The sequence below is a fragment of the Amblyomma americanum genome, chromosome 3, assembly GCF_052857255.1.
Source record: "Amblyomma americanum isolate KBUSLIRL-KWMA chromosome 3, ASM5285725v1, whole genome shotgun sequence".
Taxonomy (NCBI): domain Eukaryota; kingdom Metazoa; phylum Arthropoda; class Arachnida; order Ixodida; family Ixodidae; genus Amblyomma; species Amblyomma americanum.
The window spans coordinates 203,297,929-203,319,168 of NC_135499.1; the positions used below are offsets into that span (position 1 = coordinate 203,297,929).

Genomic DNA, 21,240 nt, shown 5'->3' on the forward strand with positions numbered 1-21,240 from the left:
CTGACTGGGTGGCATGCGGAATGAGCGACGCAATTCACATACTTGTATCTCAACTGTCGCGTGTTTTTCTATTTCGGCGGTTAAAATAGCGCTGCGCATGAAGGCAATAACCAAGCAGTGGCCGGTGAAGAATTCACTTCACCGGCCACAATTGACAGAAATCTCCAAAAGGCATCGCTACAGTAATTTTTTTTTTGTAATTTTAGGGCTTATCCATGATATGTTCTAAATTAAAATCACACACTGCAATCTTGAGACATTCATTTTCACAATAACACTGGACTCAATATTGGCCTTCATTGTTCTTTAACATCTCTCTCAGTCCAGAAACGGCATGTGCATGCTAAGCACTGTTTTAAAATTAAGCCTTTGTTCACATGGCAATTAATGATTAAAAACACTGAGTTCAGCACAGATTTATTTGTATTTGTCATTCTCATACTCTTCAGCCATTGCAGCATTGATCTTTGTCCAATCCACTTTGACCTGCAAAAATGAACAAAACTGAAGAAAAGTGTGCTTACAGGTTCCTTTGTGCAGTACACCTTTGCAGCCCTATGTAATGAAACCTTCACGAGCTTGTTTTACTTGTTTTTCAGGGCAAGCACAGCAAGCAAAGCTAAACACATGCTCAGCTACAGCAACAAAATGAAGTATCCTTCATTTTTTTTTTTTGGGGGGGGGGGGGGGGGGGGGGGGGGGGGGCTCATGGCATAGAGTGCGCATGCAAGGGAGGAAAATTGGTTTTTCCCAATCTGGCTTCTTTTGAGTAAGGTATTAAAAGAACCTGTCTTATTGAAGCGCATTTCTGATGAATGTCAACACATGCGAATTGCATGCCTCATTAGCTTGCATGTGGCTATTATTATTTTTTTGCTAATCAATCTCAGGATGTTGCAACCTTCAGCGAAATTTTCCTCAGATGCACTTCGCCTCAACCTGTCCTTGGCAAGGTCTGCTAAACCCCCAGCCTTAATGGCACATAAAATAGAAATGCAACACTTTGGAAATTCCTCCATCTTTTCTGGATAAAAAGAAATCTGCTATGTGGAAACAGCTGAAACACTACACAGTAATCTTGCAAAGACTATACTCTAAAGGATTAGAGGGCTTAAGCACCTACTGCCCTAGTCCAGTCTCCAATTGCCTGCCTTCTATTTTAATAACTGCAAGCATGCACTAGCAAGCATCTGACCCCAACCTGAGAAAAGCCTCTGGCTGAGGAATTGTTGATGCGCAGTGTTTAACTGGGACTTCTACACTACACTTCTAAAGAAGATAATATGAGTAAAAACCAATGAAAAATAAAAGCAACCTCCTTGTTGTACTTGAGGAAGAGAGCACTAGTTTCCTGCTTCCCAAGTCTCTCCAGCGACAACATTCGATGGCCAAGCACAGTGTCTATGTGGGTGTTGTACTTCACTGCAAGGTTTAAGGCCCTGCGTGTGTAAAACGAAATGCAATTTATAGATTAAAAAGAGAAGCCACTTCTGTAAGATGCCAACCACTCACTAGTCAAAGTACCAGGCAGACTACCTTTATGTAGCTGCACACACACACAAAAAAAGTACATGAAAGACAAAAAATTACTTGGGAAAAAGTAACCACCAAACAAACAGTTGGATAAATCTGATAAGTAGAATAATAGGCACAATGTTGGATTAAGCTTTATACCATGCTCTTTGCCAAAACGATATTGCAAAAACTGAGAGGCAAACTTGGCCATTATCTCAGGCATCAATATTATATTTTTTTGTACCTCAAAGGTTCTGACTAGGAGGAACAGTATATCAAAAATTGGGCAGCTAGTTGAAAGGCATAATTTACCTTTCCCACTCATGAAGACTGATGTTCATCATGATCGCACGAAACCAGAGCTTGTTTTGTAGAAGGATATTTTCAGCTTCTTTCTGGTTTCCACAGAGAAGAGCAAGCTCTGCTGCCCGAACTTCACTGGACTGCTGCGACTTGATGTACTGTAGGTAGAGCACCTTGTCGACCTGCACAACAGAACAACCAGAAACAATGTTTTCTCACGGGCAAATGGAGCCATAAAAATAAATAAGCCTCCTTCCATCAAATGCTCATTTACAGGCATGCATAACATCTTGATGTTTGGCTTGCACACTTCACAACGATTCAGTGCTATGAGGCTAACCCTTTTTCACAACATCCACCTATACCTTCTTGATATGCAAAGGTACTATATGTGGTGAACGGTGCAAAAGAGTGCTTCATTATCTCAGCAGTGCCTGACTAACGTGCATGCTGTTTTTAAGATGACAGCGTCAACAACCTGGATTAGCCCATCTGTCCACCTGCTAGCGTTCAAAGTTTTGGTATAAAATACAAATGAACATAAAAACAAGCAGATAGCACAGAGCACCACAGCAATGCTGCTTGCATCTGCACATTAGAATTTAGCTATGTAAAAAAAGAAAAGCAAGTTGGGGTGAGCTCAACATGTCGCTCGTATGTAAGTGCGTGGTTGCAGTTCATAAATGTTTTGCCCCCGAGTGCTTAAGGCTCCGTGAAAAGGCCAGCGCATTTTGTCTCTTCATGTCTGTCCCTGCAGGAATGGTCCATTCGTAGATTAGTGCGCTAGTTTTTTGTTTTTTGGTGCTTTATCCCCTTGTACCAACGAACTGCAGAAAAACCACTACGGCAGCCGGCTGGTGCTCTATTCCAGCTCACGTTGAGTGCCCCCATAGTCGGTCCACTTGTATGTTTGCACATGTACAATTAGTCCCTACATGTATTACACGACTAAGATTTGCAGAAATTTTTAACGCAGCAGCAGGGAAATCGTCTTATCTGGGAACATATTAAACCCGGAGAAAAATAGTGCATCTACACAGGACATTTTAATGCCTAGGATCTTGAGCGTACCAACCAGGAACATACCAACGAGATTTTGTTGAATATGCGACATGGTTGTTAATTGCAATGTCGCAGACCATATCGCACCTAATGGTCAGAGCGAGAAGTGCCAGGAAGAGGGTACTGTGGGTGACCGGAAGGCAGCATAGCACATTTCTCGCCTGGACAGCGGCATACGCTCATCCTTCTTTCTTCTTTAAGACATGGAGGCGAATGCGAAGGTGCCTCAGTGTGCTGATCGAGCCGTCTAGAACGGAAAATTCTATTATTAGCCCCCATTATTCTTAGAGTGGGTGGTGAAGCTTGGTATGTATGCGTCTCGCCCCCTGTGGAAGTCTGAAGTGCACATTTCACCCATAGGGATTTATTCTCAAGTAGCACAGCTAACAAAAACGCATCTCCTTGGCCAGCTCAGAAATAATGCGAGTCGTTTTTGCTACCAGATGTTTGCACTGCTGGAATCCGTCCGCCTCGCAAAAGCAATGGCATTAGAATTACAAAAGCCAGGTGAATCATAAAAGACTGACGCTTCTTTGTAACACTGTTACTTTGAAGCCTGACGGTTTTAAAGGTAATGAGTGCCATGGTGGCTGTATTAAAGATTCATATAATTAACATGAGCTTGTGCGGTGTGATGTTTACCACGGCCCTCGGCGACGCTTGCATGTGCCAGAGGTGAGGAATTATGTGAGTAACCCCATTTAGCTGCTAAATGCTGCCAGCATCACACTGGTGAAACTCTGCTTTCTAACTTAGCCAACCCTCAAGCGATCAAACTCGTCCTTGCGGTTGATTCATTGGACTGGTGCTGTTGCATGAGAAGAGAGAATAAATCAGAATGCAACTCGCACGAAAATGTGTATGCTCTTGCAGAAGTTTTCAAACACGTAAGCAGAGAAGCTAATTTTTATGCTGTCTGCAGGCGTGGACTGTGCACTGTGCAGGTCAGGCCGGGAACAGCAGAAACCACCATTCACTTCGAAGCTACATGTTAAAACCGCCAAGAGATACTCTAACCTTTCTTGCTGTTTCCATGTTCAGAAAACGTCTGCGCGCACCTGTGAATGAAGTTCATTTCCTATCTATACTTAACCCTATTGTCATGGGCCAACACCTCGCACCGATGGACACTGATGGAGTTCTTTTGACATGCTCCGCGCACCACGAACCTGGCACATGTGTTCCAATTCCGCGACCGTGCGTTGTACATGGACCAAATCGGGCTATGTGCGTTACAGCAATATAAGGCAGCGCAAATACCTTAACAGATCAAGTATGTGTAGCTCCGATGCCTGCACGTAAGCAATTTAGCATTGTGGAAGCTTTTCACGCCGCAGCAAATGATCTGACGTGCATTCGATGAGCACCTATCTGCCTTCAATAAAACATTGAATCCCGGCCTGGCCTGATCCAATGTGTCTTAGCATATCTTCTAAGTGGAATAGGTTAGTGAATGACAGTGCCATATTGTTGCTAACTAAGCTCAGCTCAGCACATGTGAAATGCCGAGACTGTGGTACGGCGCACACAGACCAAACAGCTTTACCCTCTTCCCGGCAGCCATCTGGATTTTCGTCACGCCACCTATAGGCCGTGAACATTGCCAATAGCAAATTTGCAGTTCTCTATGAAAGGCAGGGAATGAGAGAAAAAGGACAAAAATGTGAAGCCAGATCAATACGCATTCAATACCTCGTCAATAGCACCATACGCAGCTTCTGCTGTGTTCAGTTCTCTTGCACCCAGAGCCATTGCAGCCAGACAGCCCCACAAGGTAGGAAGCTGCAGGATAAAAAAGACAGCTTGTAGTGCAGAAGTACTGCCATTTAGTTATTCACACCGCATTTTAGTTAAGTTATTCTTCAAAACAGATGAATTATACCCTTGTCACACTGGAAGATTTAATGTAATTCGATGTATAAATTTCCATTGGATTTGAATGATATTATATCTTTCATTGTGACAGCAGTATTACTTAAACTACTGGGTATTGTGGGGTAATGCAGAAGGGTTCACACAGACAATTTAAGAATTAAAAGAAATAAAAAAAGTGCAAGTTAGTTTTGCAAATAGTTTTAAAAGTAATTTCTTCTGCTGCTTTTGTGATTGGTTTTCATAATTATTTGCTCCCTTTTATGAGTTTAACTTGCTACTGCACAAAATGGCCACCAACTTGTATATCTGTGTGACATGAAGGTAAAAAATAATGCAACTGTGAAATTACCATTACTATGCCAATTCCAATGAAGGTGATTGTTTTAAGGTTGACACATCAAAAGAGGTTTAAAATTTGGTTACCTTAACGAATCTGCACAGGCGAAGAGCGTCGTCCCACCGTGAAGATGTGACGTAACCATGGAGAATTGATGCATAAGGAGGAACAGCAAAGACACCAGAGATCCATCAGTCCTTCGAATCAATACTGTTGATCCAAGGAAGCTCACAATATGCGGATTGTAGCCCAGGTCACTGAAATAACCACACAGAAATCACCAAAATGAAGCATTTGTTTACATTTACTACCGCTCCATTTACTGCTGTTTTATGCCATTCAGGCTGCTTCCTTGTGTTTACCACATGCATTCAAAAGGTATGCACCGCATGCACACTACGCATGCATATGCCATCATATATGCGGGAACTCAGTGTATGTATTTCACACAGCTTACGTCATCTCCTTCTCTGTGACTGTGCCAGGCAGGAGGCTACGATCAATCCAGGCAACATCTGGGTGATTCCATATCATCAACTTGCTTTCCTGCAGAGAAGCTAAGATGCTTGATGTGTCATTCCAGCACAAAGACCCCATCATGACACCTGCACAGTAATTAGGATTCTATTAGGCATGCCTTGGAAATGCTTACTACAATTTACCATTTTCAGTTAAAAGTGTTTTACACGTCTTTAACCAAATTCATCTGTGCACTACATTATGTGTAAAAGACTTGGACAGGGAACCTGCTCCTTCAACATGAGGCAATATGTGTCTAAATAACACAGCACCTCACACACCTTATAGAGGTCAGGTACATATATATGATACTAGCAGAAAGTTCCCATTTCTGTATATAATTTTTATGAACACTGCCTGCAGTTTCATTAAAATTAAAGGGTAATAAATAAACTTGACCACCAATATGACTTTATAGAGTTCACAGGAATCACAAAAAAACGCAACAAGGCATACTGTGCGGTAGTACGAGATTCCAGGTACGATTAATCCTGTATGTTCACACGAGATACGGTATGGTATGGTATGGTATGGTATGTGGAGTTTAACATATCAAAGCTGTACATGGGCAATGAGAGGTGTTTTAGTAAAGGGCTCTAGATTAATTTAGTTCACCTGGGGCTTTTTAATGCGCATTGACATCACACAGAACACAGGCATTGCTGCATTTTTCCTCTACTCAAAGGCAGGTGCCATGGCCGAGATTCGATCCCATGTCCTTGTGTTCGACAGCCGAACGCCATAGCCTCTAAACCACTGTTTAAGTGTGTGAGTGTCTGGACAAGTGCTTTATATGCACTCTCAACAAATTCTACCGCAATTACCTGTCCGTATGACTAAAATTTATACCGTGAAATACAGAGCAAGCGCCCACCTAAAATTTGAAGATAATCACGAAACACTACTGGGGGACGGGCATTTGTTAGGTCCAGGCCTGAAAATCTAGAAGGGCACATCGTGAAGTGGCCCTTGCTTAATCTAGTGATTGATCATTAAATTCAAGATGGCAGCCTCTGGAGAGGAGAAATGGGGGTGGGAAGAGTGCTCTGTACCGTGTGAACACAGAAAATGCTAGAGGAAGGATTCGAAAAATTTATTAGAAGACATGAAAACCAGGTGATTAAAGCTTTGGCGTATTGGCATTGTCTGAATGATCTCATTGCCGCGTTCAACTCCTCTTCCCCCACCTCTCTCCATGATAAGCGTCGTGGAGATACCGAACAATGGGTTGCTTGATGTGTCTTTGTGGTGTTTTTGAACTTCTCCCAGACATGAGACAGAATTGCATGGGCGCTTGCTCCGTTTTATAGTAAAATTAAACCATCATGGCTATGTCACATGGCTGCCAATGAACTTTTGCCATATTCTGAAAGTGTTTTATGAAAATACAGCTCATATGAAAGCGTAAAATTGGTCAACAGATTTTCCATTTGTCTACAAAAAATTCGATTCCATAAAACTCTTGACATAAGAAATGCTCTCTAAGGACACTGTGAATGTTAGCAAACAACACTACTGCAAAAGTTAGTTTTTTGTTCATTTATTTCACTCAGTTATCAACAACAGAACTGCATGCATTAATTACAATTTCCAACATAGAAGAAGCAAGAAAGTGTATTTCACAATACGTAGTTAATGTATACAAGATTATACACTGGCCCAACCACATTAAATAACACGTTGAAAAAGAAGCTAATTGATCACTGATGTTTGACCTGCATTAGATATGCTTAAAGCGACCGAATACTGAATTTTAAGAACTCAACTTTTTCGACACAACGGAAAGCTTGGTGTCTAAGGTGCTGGATTTCGCAAGGATTTTGTTGGAAATGCTGCAGATGATTTTTATTGAGATTTTTCAATCAGTGCATGCACCGGTTTTTATGCATCCAATGCTGGAAATCATGATCAGCGAGCAAGATGGCAACTGCATGTCGGCGAAAGTGTTGTACCAGAAACTAGAATAAATCTCACCCGCCAGACATTTTTAGTATGCAGTATCATCCATTTTAGTTTCGGCACCCGAAACTGTTGCGATACAGTGGTGTAATGTGCACTGACGAAATTTTTAGTGGACTGCTCCAAGAAATGGAACGAAAGTGGTTGCTGCTCCAAGAAATGCAAAACACTGTGGCGCCATCTAGTGACAAAAGCTAAAAGCACATGGTAGGCGATGCGAAGCGAGCACTGCTTTTCATCGAAGTGCACTTGACAGAGTATAAACTATAATAAAACACGACGAACACTCCTGAAAGAAAAACAGTGTGCACTTGAAACAAATCGGTGATATTTTACCAAGATGCGGTCACATGGTGGGATTCACCGCAAGATGGCTTTTTATTAGATTTCAATGCCAAATCAAAGTTATAAATCCTTGCTTCTTCGATAATGCAGTGCTCAATTCTTACAACATGAAGCGCGCTCTTTTCTCTTCTGCCATAATCTCGTGACATGCTTCGGTCAGTGGTTGGTCCCTTTAAATGTTGCTCACAAGTCATGTGTAACTGAACTGCACAGCCGACATTTTTCTCAAACTGCATCAATGACACATACATCAAACAGGCATGCTTTTTAGGCTGCTCAGGGCTGCACAAGGAACCACTCACTCTACACTAATAAAAATGCAGCCAATTGCAAGTCTTCTTACCAAGCTTGATGCTTTGTAGTGTTTTACCCTCCCGTAGACTTATGAGATAGAGGTCTTGTTTTTGTCAATGATGGCCAGTCTACGGTGAATAGATGGCCCACACTGGTCAATGCCCACTTGAGTCACTTCAATCTATGTTGAACAGCATAAGAGACAGTTGTTTAGAAAAACTTCTTGATGGGTGAGTTGGTGCATGTATATCGTTCATAAAGAGTTGCGCACATATAAAAGACGAACACATGCAGGAAAGACGATGAAGATGGAAAGAGCGCAAACTATCAGCTGCGTTCTTTTCCATCTTCATCGTCCTTCCTGTGTTCGTCTTTTAAGCGTGCAGTTTTCTTAACAATAGCATAAGAGACACGCATTGGTAGAGTAAGGAAAAAAAGAAAAATTCAAGCTGCATGCAACTCCATGGCAATGTGCATAGATATTTTGATCCATAAAAGCTTGTGCAAGGCTAACCTTTTCTGATCAGGTGTAGTTTCCCCACTGACTACTGCTTCAGTCAGCATTCTTTTGGGCCTTCTAGCCCCTCATTAGGGACGGGGGTGCTGCACCATGATTTGGCTATAAACATTTATTAACAACATTTTTCCGCTTCGCTATGTCTTCAGCAGAACTTTTTCCCCGTGTGGTTATTTCTCGAAGCACTCTCTTGGGGTGAAGGCGGGGCTACTTCTCGCGTGTCTTGGAACAAATAATGTCTTCCCTTTGCTTTGATCTTAACTGTTCTGTCGAAGGAGGCACACTGTTTTGTTCATCACTGAAATCGTCTTCACTTTCTACAAAATGATTTCACAACTTTCAGTAGAACATGACTGGCGGAATGGAAGCTATGCTTTGATGTTTTTGTGCCGCTTCAGGGCCTCCAAAACACACAGTCATAACTTTCTGCACTAGTATGATGCTGCCATTCCCGCGAAGAAAAAAGAAATAGTTAATCTAGAGGCTACAACCATTCCCATCAGATGGTGTGCCCTTTTCACTACTGAAATGGCAGGAAAAATGTCATGTTGTTGACTGGGTGCGCACTTTTCCGCTGCCGGGCCATACCTGACAGATGACCGGCATGGGTAAAGTAATTTACAAGCAAAGGTTAGGAAAATGATATTAGTATGCAGTGCCTGTGTGTGAAACCAACCAAAGAATTCTGTGTGCGTATTATGAGTTGCCTATAAGACAGACCTTGTGGGTATATGGTTTTCCATCTCCTGCTGGCTTGCCAGTCTGTGTGTCAAACAGGTACACCACTGAAAGCCATATACCATTCTGAATGAGGCCATTTCGTCAGCTAGGCATAATAGGCTATGGCGAATTCATTTAGGGAAGCTGTTTCTTACTATATTCTCGTAGCAATGTGCACTTGTACACATGTCAGCAAGAATATTATTAATAAAGGATCTTTCGCACAAAACACAGCTTAACAGAGGAAAAAAGATGCTTCTCAATGTAAATTTGGGCAAGTGAGGGGAAGCAAGCCTCAGTCTGCAAACCAAAGTTTTGATGAGAGGGTTCACCACTACCTGCAGACTTGCCTTTATTCCTATTATAGTTCCATAATACACCTTTGATGAACTTTAACATGAATCTTGTGAGTACGTATATGAGCTTTTTTTTTTTTTATAATTAGGATACCATGACCCATGCTTGTTGTAGTGAGCAATGCTACCATAATGCAATGAGATGGAACAAATCTGGTCTGGACTAGCAAAACGCCACAGGAAGCTAGGTGAAAGTCCTTTTTGTGACTGAATAATCAAATAGTGAGACTTGAACAACTAAATTGTAAATGCAAGTTAGCTTTTAGCTGCAACTTAGCTTTTAGGAAGACCTTCGTTTACTCTTTACTTTTTCTCAAAGATATCATGAATAATGTTAGCTTCACTATTTCTCAACTGTCCTCTTTATGCCATAAATTTTTTTTCTTCAGAGGGAGAAAGAAGGCATCAGTTTTCACGGTCGTCTAAAAACATTGCTGACCATTACTCAGAAAGCAGCTAAATATTGCCACGTGCCTAACGCGCCGCGCGGCCTCCACGCTTAGTCGAAACGACGACGAAGCGGTGGTTGGTGCTCGTGGCACTCTGGCTCTGTGACCTGGATTCTGGCTCCCTAATTAAAAGCTCAATCTTGTGTTCTCCCCAACACCTACCTGCACGGCTCCTCAGGTCGTGACATGTTTAAAAATTTTGTGGAATGTAAATTTGGCCTACAGGAAATCACCAAAGCTGCAGTGACCTGCATGGTGTCCAGCACGATCATTACCTGGCTCTGGACAGAAGTTAATACTAATTAATGCAATGCCACCTAACTTAACCTTATCATACTGGCTCCTTTTCACTTAATACATTATTTCAATTGTTTGCTAAGTTGAAGAATAATACTGCTGCCCATTTTATAGTGTGGATAGCTTTCATGTGTGTTAATATCTGAAATCGCATATGACACACTTTTTTTCATAAAATATACAAAGTGCACTGCCAGTCACCATTCAAAAATGATCTCGATTCAAACAAGAACAGAAAGCAATGCATTCCAATCAGCTCTAAGTGCGTTTTTGGAAGTTTCAGCTGGCCTTTCTGACTGAGTGACTTGTTCTGACTTATTCTGAAATTCATCCACCTCATGAAAACAAGCGTTAAAAGAGGTTTAAGATTCCTAATTGACCGAAGACACTCCGCTGTAATCAGAACTAGATATATACAGATTTACTCGCAGTGCCTTAAGCTTTGTGAACTGAAAAACCAATATCATCTAGAACGCTCACTTTTGGCGAGAAATGTGGTTTCACCCGATATTTAAGAAATATACCCGAGGTGCGAAAATCCGATAAGATTGGGTTTCACCCAAAAACAAAGGGGCCTGCAAAGAATGCAGTTGCTTTTGAAAGAGGATTGGCTTATATCTCGCAAACATTTAGACTGATCATAAAAAAATGCAAGTCAATAAGTACAGCAACTCTCACACATACACACCATACTCTATGAGGCATGCTTTAACCTAGGTCTAAACTCAGCTAAAGCTTACAAGAATACGCTTGTCATTTACTATAACGATATCACGTCATTCTGCGGCTCAACCTGAACACACAAATGATTGGATTTTGCCTAAAATTACGTGTTGTCATTGATAGCTGTAACCATCAATAGAAAATCAGCTGACAAAACATTTTTATTTTAAGGATTCATTTTATTTGAAGTATTTATTTTAAGTATTATTTTAGGTATCTTAAAAGTAATGAATGAAAATTTATGCAAATAACTTGCTCATTCACGGTAGGCTTCAAATCCTGACAGACGCGTGAGGTAGATAACAGTAATATTCATTGTGTGGGCTTGCTACAAACATGGTACCTGCAGTTTAAGCACCCTTATGCTTGCATGCCCCAGTGCTCAAGCGTTGTGGCACCAGAATATCTAAACAAGTGCATAGATATCTCTGGAAAGTGATCCATAGATTGACGCAAACAACAAGCAAACCGAAAAGATCTGTGCATTTTTGTCCACACAGAAAAGCCTGACAGCAAGAAACTGGTTCAGAAAAAACAAGCAAGACACAAAAAGGCAAAGTATGGCAACATAAGTATACTTTCTAAATGGCAACGTCAGTTTGTTTTACAAAGCACTAAACACATTATGGGAACACTGATGAAAACTCCGTCCAAGTTTTGCTTGCTATAAAATCAAACTATCTGCGTTAATGTGGCTCTGTTGATGTTAGTTCAGTAGCAAATGATGTACCAATTGCAGAGAAATTTGGACTTGAAAATAGAATAATTTTCCCACCATTGAATCTAAACTTGTGACGCTGGTGATGATGATGATGCCGAAACTTATATGGGCTTTTCAACCATAGGCAGGAAGTGGACGGTTGTGTAAGCTAGCCTCAAAGACCGGACTTGAAAAAAATTGCATTGTGCTTTGGAGTTTGCTTGTGAAAATGGCCCGTGGCAGCAATTATCTATTTAACTTTTTACATTTTCAGTGAAAGTAGCCTCCTTGCCATTAGAACATGCTAATTAATTGACAAAGGCCAATGTCAATTTGGTGCCGGTGTCCCTTCAAAGGTTTTCTACAGGGCGATGTACACATGCACACAATATAACCCAAAATATACCAACTTCTAATGGTTAAACAAAATCAATGATACCTTTCTCGTCAGCTTTGTCACGCACTGCTAGCAGGGCATTACTGAGTGCCACAGTGAAGTGGTTCAGCATGTCTGGCCGCATGCCAACCCATTTGGGTGCACAAACAAATTTGCCATCGTATGTGTATGTGTAGAGGCCACCACTCTCGACGAGCACGAAGTACCTGTGGAATGTTTTCACAAAAAGAAGCACTCTTGAGGTAACTTGGTATTCTTGATTACAGAAAGTAAACAAAGCCAAGTAGGTAGCATGGCAGTCCTGAATACTGAAAAGGCAAAGCACAATTAATTTATATATACAGGGGTTGTACTTCTTTTGTTCTTTGGAAACTCTGCTGACTTTTTTCAGTGTTTATTACAGAGTGCAGTTTTTTTTTTCTGTGCAGATAATACTTCCTAAGGATGAATTATCTTTTTTTTTTTTTCAGTGATATAACAAGGTATTTCTGTATCGACAAAAACTCACAATAGATTTCATATCGGCTTGTCAGTGCAGAAAAAAATACTTTGACCCCCCCCCCCCCCCCCCCCCCCACCCCACCCCAAAAACCCCCCCCCACCCCACCCCAAAAAAGAAAGTAATGAAAGTTAAATGAAGAAACTGTTCCAAAAATTAAAGAGCAAGTTGATTTCTAAAAGGTGGGTTGCCGTGTTATCGCTGGGTTTGTTACGATGGGTTGAGCGAGAGGGCGGAGCATACTGTAGTTTGTGTTGATGACATCAATGGAACTGCTGCTTAACCGTTTTGATAACAAGAGCATCACACTTTTTTTGTGATGCTTATGAATGGTTTCAAGTGTCCTTAGATGCAGTGGAGAAACCTGCTTAACTAATTAACAGCCCTAGCTAGTGATGACTGAAGACCGCCACGCTTGTAGACAACATTTGGCGGCAATGTGAAGACACCCAGAGAGGCGGGTAAGGTAGCGAATCAATACCACAAAGCATAAAACTGCGCTACTTAATCCAACGGTACACTACCTTGCCAATCCCCTGGCTTCCACACTTTAATTTTCTCAACTGACTGAGTTTAACATCTACTTAATAGCTGACAAGCTGCGGTGTGCATGTCAAGGAGGATACTGCCATCTTTTTTGCGGTAAACTGAATTTCAAAAATTGAATTCTGCATATATTTTTATCGTTTTTTTTTCTGTTTAAACCAAACAGTTGAATCCCTATTTATATATTACAAGGCAGGAGCAACATGACTCACAAAATGAGCACTGTTACCGACTGTTAGACAAAAACATATAAAGGATAGAAATCTAGGCCTTATATCATAAAGGATGATGATGATGCACAGATGATGATGAAAACTATTCTGGTAGTATACAAGATATTTTTAGCCCTGGCCATTTTAATGTCCAGCTCTGTGCTGTTCATCTTACAAACACATTTTTATATACCTATTTCTCTCATTATCCATGACTGTTTCGTGGTAATACCATTATGGTGCTTAAACCCAGAGCTCAAATCACTTCACAGTTTGTAGACATTGCTTTAGTACTCACCTCTCAGCCTGCACAATGAGGCAAATGCTGCCTTCTCTCAAGTCAAACATATGAGGAGTGTTCCAGTTTTTCATGCTGCAAAATATTTGTGATGGAGACTGCAAGTACTCAGAGACACACATCACCTTGCACTTTAGGGCATGAACACAAGAAGCTTCTTTCTAGCAAAAAAAAAAAAAAAAAAAAAAAAAAAAAAAAAAAAAAAACAAAAAAAAAGACAGACTGCCATGCAATATCAAAATGAAATAAAGTGTAAGCATAAAAAGCAAGGTGCTAAAAAAACTACTTATTCATTGAAATTAAATCAAGTTATCATGCTTTATTACACATAAAAATGAATAATAATCGCTTATTCTTTTCATTTGATGGTAGATTAAAGATAACTTTTTGTCAGTGTACAAGTACTCATGTTATAAGCAGATATAAAGAGCATAATGTGTAGCATACAACATCTTATGAAAACTTGATGACCATAAAACTGTGCCTATAAAAAAAATGAATGTATACACTTATATGCAAGTGCATGTATGCAGAGTATGCACTGAGTAACCTGTATATGTAGCACTGGTTTGATGTAACCACGATCAGATGGCCAAACATCATGGAGATCTTGATGATGCTATCTTGAAAATCTAGTGCTTCCTTGATGTCTGTCATGACATTCTTCACTGCCACCATTTTTCTACCCACCATAGAGATCTCAAAATTTTTCCACTCAAGCCTCCTGAAAAAAACAAAACACAAACACACAAGTAAGGGTAAACCTCTGATACTGGCATCCTGTTCAAAAGTGACCACAAGCATTTCTTTCGTTCAGTTGAATAATTGGGACTGCACGCAATTCGTATCTCCCTGTATGTTTGGCACGAAACAGTTTTTTGTTTAGAGAAGGAACACACAACTGAGTGAACAAATTCATAATTTGTGCCACAGCGGTTAGCAACTGATGATTAACATCCCAAAGTCAAGCAGCATATTTGGTTTCAATTTTCCACAGTGCACACAAAAGACACAAACAGAAAGAAACACACCACAAAGCACTGACCTCGCCTGTTTTTTGTTGCGGTGTGCTGTGCGTACATTTATACACATCAGTGATTAGGCTGACCCAAGCAAGAACCCACAAACATAGGTGATATGTCACACTTCCTCATTGATAGTGACCTGGAGCATGGTATCACACAAAATCATGTCACTCTCAAAACAACAAAATTTTGCACTCCAAGACAACACAGCAGACCATGACATATCAACCAGCCCAGGCACAAGATTATGTATTGAGTCACTATGCAAGAAATGGCGCTCCTTATCGCTTAACAGCACAGATGGCGTGCTGATGCAATTTTCTTCAAGCTTAGCAATTTCGTCAGCTTCGATTATCTCCCTCGTGGTCGTCAGCGCAGAAATTAAGCATGTACAACCAACTAGCCCAGCAGTTCGTCTTGAGCATATTTAAGTTCATCGCTTGCAATGACTTTACTGTGGCATATCTTTTTGCAGTTTACACGGTTTAATGTTCTTCGCATTCTATTACTTAAACATCAGATAAACCTGCAAACAAATTAGTACCTCAATTCAGGACACCCCGAGTGCTATTTTTTATGTGCAACATTGCCACCAATGAACTAGCTAATCATGAAACCGTTGTCAACGATAGAGCAGAAAACTGTGTGGTGAGTCACCATGAGTACTCGAAATTTCTGCCATAATGTTTTTCCTTTTAGCAAAGTCTGGTTTTGGTGGTATCAGCATTTCTGGTATTTTTCAATGGTAATATATTAATCTGGACTCACTTCAAGTAGGGATTCACAATTCCTTCATATTGCAAAGGATTTTTGTTCTTATGTACCACAAAAGTGTAAGTAATCATACCTGCCATAGATATTATGGGGTTGCGTGTTTGAAAATCGTCAGAAAGAAGTAAGAAGATTACATGTAGTGAAGTGGATTAATACCAAAATTCGACTTCAACTTGAAAGGCAATGTTATCTTTAACTAGCTGGGTCATGATAGCCTTAATAGTTGCTAGGTCAGAAGAATTTTTTTAAACAACTGAACACTTATCAACATAACCATAACCTTAAAATATACAGCATGGCATTTTCATAACACTATGACATAGCATAATAATTCTATGAATTTGGAAGCAAAGCAAAAAAAATTCCTTATGCACAAAGCCGTTACTTTATTACTGTAGTTGCCTTATATTTCGGGCGAAAGGAAGTCTTGAGCTTTGCTCCTCTTTCTCTACACGGGTACAAAAAAGCACTGGACAAAAGATTAGTGACTCATGCAAAGTTGGCTCTTCCTTTTCATTAGGTAGATGCTTACCGATCGATAATGTGGGCAAAAATGATCTGCCCATTACCGCAAGCACCCGCCACTTGGGTCCCATCACTTGACCACTCCAGGGAATAGATGCTCTGTGTCTGAGGCTTGTCCAAGGAATACGACCACTTGGCAGAAAAGAAGGAATGACATAATAAAATGATAATCAACTTAGCTTGGAAAAGAAGGTAGATGTGACATGTGAGACTAGTTCACTACACACCACAAAAAATATGTCAATACCTTACAAAAAAAAAAAAACGTTTAATCAGGCAAAAAATGAATGCTTTTATTTCCATTTCATTCGTCACTATGCTTAGCATTTAACCATTCCTAGACACTCACCCCGGTCTTGTCACAGAGACGCAAAGAATTGAACGATCCAACTGCAAAAAGCTCGCCATCAGGGGTCCACGCAACAGATGTTATGGGATAGTCATTTACCTGACTTGAATACAATATGTGTCCAAATATGTCCCACAGCTGAAACGAAATATGAAAAATAAACATAACCACAAAGAATAGAGCACAGCATCAAGATTACTGTCTGTCTCAGCTATGCTACAAAAAGAGAGAGAGCGAGACATACATTTATATTAGCTTTTTTAGAACCATTAACGAGTTGTGTAGTCCAAGTGCAATCATATTACAGCAAATAAATTCAAGGCAGTGATTTGATTCCCATTCTTCAGACTGGAAACAAGTACTGACTTGTAATGAATGGAGTGGATTATATTTAAAAATGCCACAATGCAGTTCTGTTTCAAGTCCACACAGACCCATACAAAAGGCCTGCATGCTAAAATAAAAGAAGGCTGTTTACATGTGCTTGATAACTGGAACAGAAAGAAACTGGTCGAATGAAACAGTTAATCTGGTAACGACTTTACTGGCTGTCCTTAGTGGCAACTTAGAGTTTGTTGCTCTATTTTTGCAAGATGTAACAAATCAATGAAGTTTCAAGAGCACATAGCCACAACATAATAAATTACAACTACCTGTGGCCTTCTTGATAGAATGAATGCTGCCTTTTAGTAAGAAATTGAGCTTTGTAGCTCTGTACAGAGTGTGTAAGCATATTATGTGGTGTCTCTGCTAATGTTCTTCCCTCTTTAGGGAAATCCACTGCTGCTTTTCTGTTGCCAAAAGCTGGCAGCTTCCTACCTTGTATTTGCAATCTTCAGAGCCTGACAAGATGAGGTTACTGTTGGTGTTCCAGGCCAGTGCCAAGATGAGACCATCGTGGCCTTTCCACTGAACTGGCTTGGAGTTGGGCTGAAGGGGCTTGATTACCAAATGAGCACCAATGCTGTACAGGACTTGGTTAGAATTGGGTCCCCATGCCACACAGTATATGGGTTGTGCTGCAATAAACATGTAGATTTATGCACTGGGGATTCTTTATCAATGCTCTCATCAATCAAACATAAGCTGGGAGGTAGCTACATTTCCTTGAGTTCAGCAAAGTTTGCTCCAACAATGTCTCAAGTAAATAGCCAAAAGTGAATTGCCATTCTGATCCACTCATTCCTTTATCAGTGTTAAAAGTGAATGACAGTCACAAAGTGTACTTCTCGAATGTGCCGTCTACTTCAGGTACCTCACCCTGGTCTTAAGTGTACATGCTGAAACAGCAGCAGTTTTGAAAAGCCATCCTGCAATACTTACGGTGTGTTGCCAATGTGGACCGCAGCATTCCATTCCTTGACCATATCTTCAAAATTCCATCTTCACCTGCTGAAGGTTAAATAAAGAAAAATCCCTTCCATTTTACTAGTTTTACTATACAAAACTTGTTACATCAATATTGAGCAACTTGATATCTACTTCTCTATTTTCTAGAAAAATGGCTACTGTCAGACTGTCAAGGCCTGTTACAGCTTGGCTTGTGGGTTGGGGTTGGAAGTAGGGGTGTGAAGTAGGGGTGGGTTTATGGTTCACTCTTGGAGAGGGCAGGTGGGGGGTGGGAGGTCTAATTAAACTGTGTATTTCCAAACCTTTTTTCATCAAAAAAAAAAAAAAAGGGGTTGACATTGGTTTTTCTATGCAAAATTTCTCCCTTAAGAGGGGAGAAGGAGGAAGGGTGACCTCACCCACCATAAATCCGTCTCTGGTCAGCAATCCATTTAGTGAACTGGACCATGCAGTATTGATTCCTGAACCAAGGAATCGCCTCAGCAAGCAGTGCATAGATTGTGCTGTGGTTTCAGTTCTTTGCAGTGTTGTAGGCGTTACCGAAAAAAAGTAACTAAATATGCTACTCGTTACGCTAAAACAAAAGGAACGCGTTACCGCTCTAAGTTACCTACAAAAAAAGGTGACGCGTTACCGTTACCGAAAAAAGTACCGCACGTTACTTTGCCGTTACTTCATAGCCATAAATTTTAATTAGTGCGTCTTCGCCTTAAGAACTCACGATAACAATTTTATAAAGCTCACATTTCACAGAAAACTTCTAGCCCAAACAATGATTTTATGTGAAATCCTGATTTAATGAGAATACTTTAACAAATGTGGAGAAGCTTAGCAATGTTATTAAAGTTGCCTGTAGAGTTACCTGTGATGGCATCTAACTCTGTGGCACATGGTGAAGCAATTTTCTGAATGTGACATTAAACAAAAAATGACACTTCATCATCAATTCTAACTTCACAAAGAAAACATTGCTGAACTCTCAACAAATTTACAGTAATTCTGCAAAATGTGATGTTCCAAAATCCTCCGCATGCTTCCACTCTTTAGAGAGTTGTGTGTGTAAGTGGTTTGGGAAGGGGAAGTAGGTGAAGGTGAGTGTGTGAATGTGTGTTTGCGCACGTGTTTCGTGCTTTATGGCTATTCTGTCTTTCTTTTTTTTTAGTTGGATGCATCGTTAAGGGCAGGCGTTTTCTGGCATGCATGCGAGCTGCAACAAGGGTCGTTGAGAGCACCTGTACATTTGGTTTATTTGCAACATCACTTCAGGTGCTCTGCACTTTTTTTTTCTAAAAAAATGGGCGGAGTCGGGGACAATTGGAACAAACTAGTAACGTGGCACCTCACATTACCGAAAAATGTTAACGTAAGTATGTTACCCGTTACAGTTGAGAAATGCTAACGAGTATGTTACTAAGTTACTGAAAAAAGTAACGCGTTACCGGTAATGCCGTTAATTGTAATGTGCTACAATTAACACTGCCCCCATATGTATCAGCAGCGCGAACACAAAAAGGAAGAAGAAGGAGAGGATAGTACACAGCGCTCTGTACTATCTTCTTCTTCCTTTTTGTGTTCGTGCTGCTGATACATATGGATCGCAACCAACTAGCCCGGCAGATGGTGTTATTCAATTAACACTGGTTCTTTGAATATGTGCCTAATTAGGCAATATATTTAATTAGTGCCGTCAGTTATGCTTACCTGTTACAAGAGCAGTTGCATCAGGGCTCCACTGTCCCGCAAGCACTGCCCCTCTGTGTGCATCAACTGTTTTTTCAATCCTGCCAGTTTTTGAGAGAAGGTACAGTTTGCCTGCAGAATACAGTAGGCTTGTCAGTTAGATTTTATGGCGAGGCTGTATGGTAAACATGCAGTAAAAGGTTCACTTTGCTGCCAGGAGAAACAAACACAATATCATTAGGTGACAATGAAAACGCAACAAGCTTTAGCATAATTGCAGCTACTGAAAACTTTCACCAGTAATGAGTACACATAATTTTAAGCATTTTATACTCTCCAACTGTGGTAGGTTAAAATAACTGCAATGTCTCATGTTGAAAGATCATCCACATGAGCACTATATGAGTCATCTATACACATTCTAGAATAAACAAGCAAAGAACCTGGCACACGTCCATGAGAAGGAGCATGATGACATACAGGACAAGGCTCATATCCAGTGTTTGAATAGCTACATAAAAATAAAATACTTTTGCCCAGGCTGCTTTCTTGGTAATAATGAATGTCTTTACAGGGTTAAATATGCAATCTCTTAGGCATACTTTAGAGAAACGGCATAAAGTATGCAACACATAGAGCCATACCTTAAATTCATGACTTTATTTATATAATGAAAATTGTTATGCCCAACCTTAAGCTCTGCACTATACATGCACATACCTGAACATTTGACTGATTTGTCAGGGCTCAAATGCATGGCATTCGCAGTAAAAACACAAGTTTGCACTGAAACAGTGCCATAGAAAGTGTGATGTGGACCTTACCATCACTGGCGGTAACAAGAATGACATCAGCACTGCCAGTGTTTTTGCGTGCTGTCAATCCACTACCCGCTATTCGCGGTAGCGTATGTATTGATGTGGGGTAGAGGTCTTCGGGAAGGTCAGTGAGTTTTGTGGTATCCTTGGAGATGAGGTTCCAGGAAAGTATTTGATGGTCATCACTACAGGACAGGACCTCATCGGTTGAGGCCCAGGTGACTCCAGTAGAAATTTCAGCATGTGTATGAAAAAATGATTAAGGCACTAAAACATGTGTACGCAGCACAAATAGCTGCACTAATCGTTGAATTTACAAACACAATAAAAATGTATGCCAAGTACAAAGTTCCCCCCAATCCCGAACGACTGGGCAGAACGCCACGACACGCACAAACACCCGACGACCTTTGACTTTCTTTTCTTCGCTTGAATTTGCTGGCGCAAACTAGACCTATAGCAGATCACTTGCTAGATTAATTATATTCATTAATCTTCGTGCACCCATTTTCATTGCAGCATGGAGTGCGGCGTTACGTTACAACAAATACACGAGCAGCGAAAAGGATATGTTTCGGTTCCTTCTGAAGGTAAGTCTTCAGCCTCATGAGGGTTAGAGACCTATGTGCGGGTTGCTTTCAGGCTCCTGCGCACTTTACTGCAGCGAAGTTTTGCACCCATTTGTTTACGGAGGACTCGAAAAACGCGGAACAAGTCGCTTAGCAACAGACCACGGCCGCAGCAACCCTAGCATTCCAAAATAGTTTCGTTTTAGTGGACTTATGCGCCAGCGCAA

At 40.7% G+C, this 21,240-nt stretch overlaps 1 protein-coding gene across 1 annotated transcript; it reads right to left on the bottom strand.

The window, feature by feature from the left end:
• Positions 1–400: 400 nt before the first annotated feature.
• Positions 401–21,194, bottom strand: Oseg5 (intraflagellar transport protein Oseg5). The gene is given in 20 exon segments (XM_077659713.1): positions 401–486; positions 1,316–1,439; positions 1,828–2,000; positions 4,573–4,662; positions 5,179–5,267; positions 5,270–5,349; positions 5,550–5,697; positions 8,259–8,315; positions 8,318–8,390; positions 9,447–9,511; positions 12,411–12,574; positions 13,924–13,998; positions 14,474–14,647; positions 16,255–16,379; positions 16,597–16,734; positions 17,416–17,615; positions 17,920–17,988; positions 19,648–19,758; positions 20,451–20,685; positions 21,014–21,194. Coding segments are annotated over 20 exon segments (2,298 nt in total). The 5' UTR covers positions 21,053–21,194; the 3' UTR covers positions 401–417.
• Between the last annotated feature and the right edge of the window lie 46 nt (positions 21,195–21,240).